Below are 10108 nucleotides of genomic sequence, written 5' to 3'. Positions count from 1 at the left end.
AAAGGAATGAAGATGCAGCAATTGATATTTTAAGGGAGGTGGCCTAGCCACGTGGTTTCTCAATGACACCACTAAGACAGCTGCTATAATCACAAGAATGGCCCCGAGGTCCCTTTTCAACAGTGAGAACCCGCATCTGGAGAGTGAATCTCACAGCTGGAGGGCAGGAAGTATGCCGAGGAGAGGCAACAGAACCCTGCTAGGAGACAACTCAGGAATGAGCTCAGTGATACGGTCAGGCTTCCTAGGGGAATTAAAAAATAATAATAATTCCAATTTCCTCCTTTGTAAAACGGGTTTATCAAACCTAATGAAAAGGATTTTTTCTATGATAGGAGCCTCTTCTCCAGTGGTGAGCAACTCCGCTCCCCAGTCCACTTGTGTGTGTGTATGTTTATACATGATCTGGGTAACTGATTCTTAGTTTATGTTGCTCAAGCCTCTGAGAGTTAAGAACCAGGTTATTCAAGTCCTGAGAGGTAAAAATTTATTGAATTATATCATATCAGCATGTTATGATATGGTCACACCGGCTCATACAGCTGACTTTTTCTTATAGCCAAAAGAGGAAATTTTTTCCTTTTAAAAATACATTTTTTTTTTCAGCAAGAAGAAACATTTTCTAAAAACAAACATTTTCATATTAAGTGGAAATTAAAAACGATGGCTTTTGTTTTTTTCCCCCGACTTGGGAAGAATAGGGCTGGTCAGCAATAGATCTCAGAGTGCTTCAAATCTGCTTTCCGGCCTCTGCCCTCAGTTTGTTCTTTGTCTTCCACAGAAACCACACGGGGCGGCGGCGGGCGGGCGGGGGGTGGGGGGGTGGCGGGGGGGTGGGATTACAGCCTCACTAAAACAGCAGCCTAAATCCAGATAGAAAAAGAAGAGGTAGACTGAACAGTAACTATTTAACTTATCTGGTAGATTGTGTAAAATATTTAAATACACTGAACATTTTTCAGTGGGATCAAAATTTTCTCCAAATACCTAAACAATAAATGTTTGCAGTGAGCAAAACAAAAGCTTAGAGATGCCTATTATCAGTTTACTTAGTTTTGAGAAATGAAAGCAGGAAAAAACCCCCGAAAACTTGAGAAATGCACAAGCTTCCCATGCACTTCAGGAAAGGTTTGCTTTTGTCAATTCTTCAAATCAAAAGCACGCTCTGTAGGGCCAATATTAGCGCTTTCCCACCCTTTAAAGTCACTGCAAAGGTCAGTCATAGGAATTTCCTAAGAGCTGAGAGTTTACTCAACATTAAGAGTTTAAAACAAAAAACAAAAAACAAGCAAGCACAGGGCAGTGGTGTGCTGGAGAGACTGCTCCTACCGGCTCCCTACGACTGACTGTTAAATTTTAGAATTTTGCCAGCAGTTGCTAAACAGTTGTTATTCAAACTAAATTATATAAGCTTGCAATAAGTGCTGAGGCTGACAGTGGTTCACTTTAATGAGTATAATTTGGACAAGGGTAAGACATAGTTTAACAGACTACATATCAGATTGAATGACAATATATTTGAGTAATAAATGGATTAGGAGGAAACTCCGTTTTTCAAATCATAGTTGAATTGTGATCTACACTGGCTACAAGAGTTCAGCAAAAATCAAAGCATTGTGGGAGAATCAATTGGCTATATGGCATTTACAATAAAGTATATTTTATTATTATTTATTGTGTTGTTGTATATCCTTGCTATCAGCAAACGTTGTAACAAACTTACATACACTTGTATACATATTTTTTTTTCTCTAGGAGAGCAGACTAGTAAACATTTCCTAGAACACCACTGGATGGGAAAAATGAGGAAGGAGTGTGGGGAACAGACTAAAACCAAAGAAGAAAGTACAATGTTTTTTCATTTGGTTTTTCATTTTGCCCTCAGAATCCAACTGCCATGATACTCATCCACAGATGTTAATGCCAAAATATCTCTGGTAAACTACAAATGCACCCTCCCCAACACTAAGAATTAAAAGCACTTGACTTGAAAAAAAATCAACTTTATTTTTTCTAAGTTTAAAAAAAATAGAACCAGCTATTAATTTGTGTTGAGAAAATGCTTTTTTTTGGTGTTCACACCTAAATGTTTGAAAAGGGGATCTTTACTAAAATAATCCCCAATGCATTCATAAACCAGATCCACATGTGACCAGCCCTTTACAAAATCTAATTTACAGTTGCCACAGCCTTTACATACATTTGCATCATACATGACAACATGCAGATACACAAAGAAAGAAAGACAGCTGAAGTAAACATCATGGCATCAGGAAAACGAAAATCCACCTGCATAAAATAAATACAACTCTGTAATAGCTGCAAAGAAAAGGAAAGCACTTAATACAGCAATGGCAGTTCAATGTACAACTGTTTCATTACTCAGTCATGAAATGAGATACTGTAAAATGCATAGTCTCCTTACACGTAAAGAATTTGTGCATCACAGTCATGTGTTCAACAGTTTTACACAATAAAAATAAAGCCATTCAAAATGTGTGCATACATTGCAACTAGATTACACTTAAAAATTTTTTTTGCTCTTTTAACTGTTTTAAAAAAATATTAAATGTAAAAATCCTCAAGTGGAAATTTTGCAGAAAAACCCTTATTTTGTCTTTCACATGGCTACAGTCACCCTCCCCCAACAGTTAAGCACCCTCAGCTTATTCCCAGGGTCCAGTTCCTAACTGGTGGGGATCAGTGCAAAAGGATTACAATAAAGCACCAACCAGTGACTGATCCAGAGAACACCCGGCCCCTTTGTGACATAGAAATGTCCAATTTAGGTGGTTGTGGTCCCAAACAGATTCGTCTCTATAGCCTCATAAAATGAACAGTGTATCTGCTGCCCAGGGCAGCAATGACTCTGCATTTCATGTCAACAGATGTAAATTTCACAGCACTACCTTGTGACAAAATGAGACTAACCAAGACTAATGCACCCTTGGTGGACCGGCGCTGGCACGCTCATAATGGTAACTCTGGAGTGAAGTCCTGTGTCGTGGAGAAAGTAACTTTCCTATTCAGCAACGCAAATACAATGGTCTTAAATATAAAAGAATCCCATAAGACTACCCATGATTAAAAATGACCTTCTATGATAACAACCAGGTCCTGCTAGTTCAGAACAGTCTGTAGGGAAGTGATTGTCAAAAAACGCTACTAAAACAAAACCACCAGAGACGAGTGATGTGAACACAGAATGAAGAGGCATATTCTTAACGCCGACCTAAACAACACTACGCTGATGTTCTGAGGTTTACATCTGGTGATTGAACATTTCATTTTCACAAAAAGGCTTGAGAAAACTTACAACACCATCAACTCTTGATTTTTCATGGATTCCTCCTCTAGCCCAGGGATTTTTCAGGGTTTTGTTTCTTCTTCCTGAAGCTGTCTTTCCAAATCTTTTCACTACTCATTAACAGTCATAAATATACATAGGCAAGAGAAACTAATAAACAACTCAAATTATGTCTTTAAATTAATAGGCATCCCCAGAAGAAAATGAAAGTTGGGTGGGAAGAAAAATTCAAACTCCTAAATACAATTAGATTTTTGGCATACAATGACCCATTACTGGATTAACTATCCAGTAATTTCTAGTTCTTTTACTGTAGAAAATTAAGGGTTGTTGCAATATTAAAAATCTAATAACATGACAGATCTGAACTCACAGCTGGCTTTTAAAAAAATCTACTCTTTAGATTCTCAACTCATTTGTCACCTAAAACATCATTTTTCATTCTGTAATTTTTCTTTACCTTCTAGTGGCGTATAGGTTTCTCCACAATATATATCCACATCTTTCAACACCAATAATAGTTTCTGAAGTCAAGAGCGAACTGCTGGAGTGGTCACCGCACCTGCCCGTGGCCAAGCAGATGCTCCATCCCGGTGACTCACTGAGACCAGGATCCGGCAGGGAGTTCTCAACCCTCTCTGCTGTGTGAATCTACGCAGATCAGCTGACACCAAGCAGTCCTGAAATTCTAGAAGCTACTGGCATACAACTGGCACTGTTTTATCTTCTTTCCTCTTTGACAAAATGCATATTCCCTAAACAACCTTTGACCTCACCTTGCAAAGAAAATACAAATTAGGGCTTTTCGTTCAGTTCTGTACAGTGGCATATTGCTGCTTCCCTGATGGCCATATAAAAATGATTCTCTCTTTACACATTCCCGAGCAAACAGGAGAACTCTAGTTACTGATAAAGAAAGCACTTGTCAATGCTCTTGAGCAAATATATTTTTTTGCCAACAGAAGGGAGAGAACATGTTGATAAAGAACCCAAGAGGGAGAGGGTAGATCAAATACACATCTATTTACAACTCACAGATCTTCAAAAATTAACTCACACATCAACGAGTCAAAGACTGCGGAAACGACTGCGCTAAGTAAAGCATCTTGCAGACCCGTCTGTTCAATGCGTGCAGGCTGTTGAACGAGATCACGTTCCTTTGGAGCTCCGTGATGGCAAAGCGGCCCTGAAGCGCATCGGCGTATGCAGGTATATGATATGCATTTCTTGCTCTTCCTTTTTTGGATAGAATTGGCCACTCTACCCATGGCTTGTTCAGTGACGAGGAAAAGGTTCATGAGCTACGACTGTGTGTGCCACACTCAGGAGTGAGCATCTTATCCCCAGAAGGCGGACTAATCTCTCAAAGGAACAATTTCAATTCATCTTGTAATCGAGTCGTGTTTGCTGGGCCTCAAAGAGAAGCATCTTCAAGCTTCGATCGGGCTTCCTATCACCAACCATGATAAACTGTACCTCTAAACTGAGATTGGCTGCACTGACTCACTGTCACTGTCAAACACGAAACGCAAGGCGTATTAGATTTCCAAAAAATTGCATCTTACAACAACCGTTACCGGACCAAACACATGAACACGGGCCTCTGCTTTTCCCCAGCAGCAGCCTGAGAGTCCAGGAGGTATTTCAGGCAATGCATCACTCGCTTTCACATCGGCACTGAATTAGCCAAAAGATGAAGCTGCCATGGGCTTTTATTTGGTGTTGCTTTGCCTTTCCCACATAACTGGGAGAAAATTCACATCTTTCCAGTTTTTTTGTTTTTTTTTTTTGGTTTATTTAAAAATAAAAAACAATAACCTTTATTTTTATCTTTTGGCCTACGTCTCAAAATCGTCATTTGTATGATTAGCGACAACAGGGGATCTACAATGCTCACAGAGAACTACACTGACTGTCTAGGGTCTAAAGAAGCACAGAGTCCCAAACCAGAAAACATACTCTGTCCCAGCACCGGGAGGGCAGGAGACGGACGGATGCTGCACCAGCGCTTTTTGAGAAAAGTTTGGTTCTACTGTGAGGTAAATCATGCGAGCACAGAGGCAAAAAAAAATGTTCTCTAGAAATGGAAACTTGACTTTCTCCTTTTTTCCCAAAGCACTGGAAGAGCCCAAGAATCCTCTCTGCTGGCCTCTCTCCTGGTCACAGCCCTCGGACACGGGTGGCCCCTCCCCGTGCTCACGGGACTCGGGTTCTGGGGACACCATGTGAGAACACATCGCCATCTTAGGACCGTGCAGAGCTCTTATTTTTCTAACAAACTAGCCTATTTCGCCTTAAGTGGATCATTTAATCAGTTTATATTAATTTGTTTCAACCATCCCCAAATGTACGTGATGCGAATATGCTAAATGGAGGGAAAAAAGGACAGAAGCCTCAGGTGGGGCCCAGTGCAGGTGGCGCTGGACCGGACGCCTCTCAGGAATCCTACTCCCTGATGATGCTTGGGTTTGTTTTCAGGCTATGGTACTAATCCTCTGCTACCTATGCATCTGATAAAAGTGCATTTTGTAAAAGACAACTGCCAATCCATGATATGCCTTCTATAGACAAAGAGAAATCCAGGGACACCCCCAGCCCCACCCCGTGGACAAGAGGAAGCGCACGTGCATGTTGCGCTGGCACTGGACTGGGCTGCTCTTTTTGAAGCACACGTTCTAGTACCGGAATATGTCCAGGGGACACTGCTCTCCCCCAGAGCACGCTGGACACCGAACCTCCCGGAGCCGCGGAGGACAGGGGTGCCACTGCGAACAGGGCAATGGTTCTTCGGAAGGTGCCAAGAAGCTCACCTCAAGGCTGCCAGGAACACAGCAAGATCGGGGGGCGGGGGGGTGAGGGCACGCCAAAGCACTGCCCGATCGAGACCGCTAGCTCAGAGGAACGGACGCGTACAACTTTCTGCACTGGAACTAGATTATCAGGCATATCTGGTGGCAAGAGAATTTCTCCAGAGTCCTCTAGGATGATTTTACAATTTCTTCTTCTCCGAATGTGATGTTGGCTTAAATGTGTAGTAGAGTGTACCTTTTTAAAACGTGAAAAGTCCTTAAAACATTATTAATTAGCAGGTCATTATATTATTGATCCTCATTTTAGTAGAGTTTTAAAACATCCCAAAGGGGGATAAATATTAATCCATCCATTGAATTTTCTTTGCTTTTTTTTTTTTTTATGTTCTGATTTGCCCATGTAAAATGATGCACGCTTATGAAAGTCTAAATTCCTATGGTACCTTGACAAGTCCAAGTGAATTTCCTAAAACAGGCAATGGTAAAAATACTGAAAGATGCTGTACCACATATAGCCCGACAAAAACGCAAAAGACTGTATGAGAAATATCCACGTATTGCTGAGGGTCATCGCCCTGGAAATAGCTTCTTTATGGCCTTTGGCAGGTGGAAAAGCCCCTAAAAGACAAGACAGAAATATTAATTTGTTTTATTGTGGTGATAGGTGTCCTAGAGTAAAAGTTGAACATCTGTTTAAATAGTTTTTGAAGCATCTTCTGTGACTTCTTTTTGCTCTTAAAGAGAGACACCTTTTTTTTTTTTTGTCTTTTCAGGCCTCACCCTTGGCATACGGAAGTTTCCAGGTTAGGAGTTGAATTGGAGCTGCACCTGCAGCCCTACACCACAGCCACTGCAACGCCAGATCCCAGCCATATCTGCAACCTACACTGCAGCTCAAAGCAATGCCAGATCCTTAACCCACTGAGTAGGGCCAGGGATCAAACCCGCGACCTCAGGGATACTAGTTGGGTTCCTTACCACCGAGCCGCAATGGGAACTCCAGAGAGGTAGCATTTGAAATGCAGTTTTCAAACTGTGAAACCCTTTCCTGCCTCTAAGCCTCTACCTTTATTCTCTGCCTGGAATGTGCCTCCTCGTCCTTGTCCTCGTCCTGGCAGTGAAGGGCAGGCTCACTGCATTCTTCCAGCGGCAGAAAAAATACCGCTGGTCTTTCCTCCCCCACCAGCCACTCTCATTTCCTTCTTAGCACTTGCCGCAATCTGTATTGATCCCAAGCTATCTTTTCTTTTTTCCTACAGACTGGTTTACTCTCTGTCTCCTGCTGGGGTATCTACTGCAGGAGAGCAGGCGGTCTGGCTGCCTTGTTTTCCACCGGGTCCTTATAGATTTCCGCAATGACCAGGACACGGGGAGTGTGAGATCAAATAAATAATTTCCACAACAGCACAACTTAGACTGATTCTTCTATTTACAAATTAAATATTTTGCCACAAAAGGGTTGTAAACTACTGATATTATTTGCAAGAGGCAATATGGTTTCCGGACTGTATCTTAATAATGAAAAGGAGAAGCACCAAGTAAACAGGTGTCTTTAAATTCTTTTCTGGAAAGGAGAGCTAGACCCCTCGGAGGCACATGCCCCGGGGTCATTCTGAAAACACTCTTTGGTATTTTGAACAGTCTTTGTCCGTGCTGATAATCCCCCAGGGTAAGCTGATTCAGGAGAGGATTTGCTTCTCACAATTTGCAGAGAACACTTTTAAGTTTCAAGGTCTATTTTGCAAATAGTGCTCTTAAAAAGAGGTTTCCATTTTTGCTGCTACTATTTAAGCTGAATATCATAAAGAGATTGAGGGTGAAAAAGATGAGAAAGCTTGCTAGCCTCTTATGCATCTTAACCTCTTATACTTAACGCCTTCTTATACATCCATCCTGTCTTATCTTTACAGAAAATTCTAGAGTAAGACCCAGAATGCACACAGCGGAGAGGAGCATCTTGTTCAACGAGTCTTACTGGGAACTCTAACAGCACACACGGTGTCCCGCTCCTGCCATTTTCAGATGCATTGGTCCGAAGCCCCAGGGTCAGACAGTTAAGGTGAGGAAGGAATCCTACTGAGGACAAAGGGCCACAATCCTAAACGCAAAGACAAGAGCTCTCCCGTAATTAACAGTATCAGCCTTGCTTATCAGTAGTAGACCTCTGACAGTCTGATTTAACATCTACTTTAATTCTGTTTCAAAAAAACCTAAGTGGGAAGAAAATTGGGCCTCTAAAACCCCCAGGGCTGTCCTCAGACCTGGGACAAGTGCCTCTATCTTTTGATCCCTGCAATAAAGAAAATAGGCCAACAGCTATCTGTGAAAGCACGCGGGTGTGCTTGGTGTGCTACCGACGTGAATTTCCTGCTTTTCTAACTTCCTTTCTTCCTCCCTCTCTCCTCCTCCCCTCCTGTGTCTTTTTCACTGCCTTGTAAAACATACAGAAGAGCATATAGAGACTCCTGAGTATAGAAAAGGGATCTCAGGGCAAACGGACTTTTTTCTCCCTTGGAGAAAAATATAATAATGTTGAATCCATGAAAATTTAAAACGTTAACCCCTCGGCATAAAGAAAAGAATATGCATGTGAAAATGCCGTTACAAGTGATCTGAAATGCCTACAAGGTGATAGCATTAGTGAAACGATCAAGTGCAATGCCAAAACGTGAATGATAGTTGCTATTTCATAAAACAGGCCATACAATCGTAGCTGTGTAATTGCAAAGTCTCCCACAGACTGTGTACTCTCTTGAACTAGATCCATTTAGTCAACGTTTTCCTCATTATTTGTTCTTTTCACACTAGCTGATGAAGATCGTGAATAAATTTAACATAACTTTGTCTTTATGAAAATTCTAAGCTGAAATTCGTTTTTTAAAAAAAGTCTTATGGCTATACCCACGGCATAGCCAGAGGTCAAATCCTAGCCACAGCTGTGGCAATGCTGGATCCTTTCAACACTCTGAGCTTGGCCAGGGATCAAACCTACATCGAGGCAGCAACCTGAGCCGCTGCAGTTGGATTCTTAACCCACTGTGCCACAGTGGGATCTCCTAAACTGAAATTCTTAAATACAGAAATACTTTGATTCCTTTAGGGTATTTGAAGAATTAAAAAAATGGTTCTCTCTCCTAAAGTACATCTTGAAACTATCAGTAACTTCAGCAATGTGCGTAATAGGTTTCTGTGTACCTGTTTCATAAAAATGTGATAAGAGGTCCTCTTTTTCAATAAAACGTTGATAGAGCCAGTTGGAAAGGTCATCAGTCTCTAGGGGCACATCTTTAATTGGAAAGATCCTGTTAAGAGTCAGAAAAAAAGCAAAAACTGTTTTAATTCAGAAGTCACAATCATTTGGAACCACAACTTAGCTTTAGATCATCCTGCAGCTATGAATGATTATTGAGAAATACCTGTCTTCCCATGTTTGTAGGTTTAAGTAGGAAAGGTTTTTGGAAGGAAGTGTTTAAATGCACAACACACTGAGAATCTTCAAACACTGGGTCAAATAATGCATCTTAGCAATGTTGTTTTGGTGAGTATGTCTGTGAACCGGATCGCATTTGCCTGAATTGGTGCCCTTTTGCTAATTACATCAGAGATACTGGTTCATGAGCAAGGCCAACTCTTACTGCCTGGGCACAGTTGCTGGAACACGATTCTGAAGATTCTGTGACCATGTCCTTGCTGAACAGGAGACTGGCTGGGATGATGACAGATCTCTACCCACGGCAAGTGAGAACAGAGACGGGCAGCCTGAGTAAGGGCTAGAAGTGACCTTCAAAAAGGGTTTCTTTCTAATTTTGAGGGGGAGGGTGTTCTTTTTTTTTCTCTTCATCAAAGGTATAAAGGTACAGTTTAAAAAGTCTGCAAAAGGTTTGTCTGTATGAAAACTGCAATTCCCTTCCCTCTGCCCTTTGCTTCTCCCTCCCCAGAGGAATTGATTTTTAACCTCTTGATACTTATTGCCCTATTATTTCTTCTTCAG

General features: G+C 41.4%; 1 protein-coding gene across 4 annotated transcripts in view; it reads right to left on the bottom strand.

Annotated features, from left to right (window-relative positions):
• LPGAT1 (lysophosphatidylglycerol acyltransferase 1) overlaps positions 471 to 10108 on the bottom strand; it is a 122305-nt gene continuing 112667 nt past the window's right edge. For all 4 annotated transcript variants that reach the window (XM_003357598.5, XM_021063861.1, XM_013979974.2 and 1 more), the window contains 2 exons: positions 9313 to 9419; positions 471 to 6735 (listed from right to left, as the gene is read on the bottom strand). In XM_003357598.5, the coding sequence (XP_003357646.2) occupies positions 6584 to 6735; positions 9313 to 9419 (259 nt within the window). In that variant the 3' untranslated portion in view covers positions 471 to 6583. The remainder of the gene's footprint in view (positions 6736 to 9312; positions 9420 to 10108) is intronic.

The sequence above is a fragment of the Sus scrofa genome, chromosome 9, assembly GCF_000003025.6.
Source record: "Sus scrofa isolate TJ Tabasco breed Duroc chromosome 9, Sscrofa11.1, whole genome shotgun sequence".
Taxonomy (NCBI): Eukaryota; Metazoa; Chordata; class Mammalia; order Artiodactyla; family Suidae; genus Sus; species Sus scrofa.
This window is presented reverse-complemented; position numbering and strand designations above follow the sequence as displayed.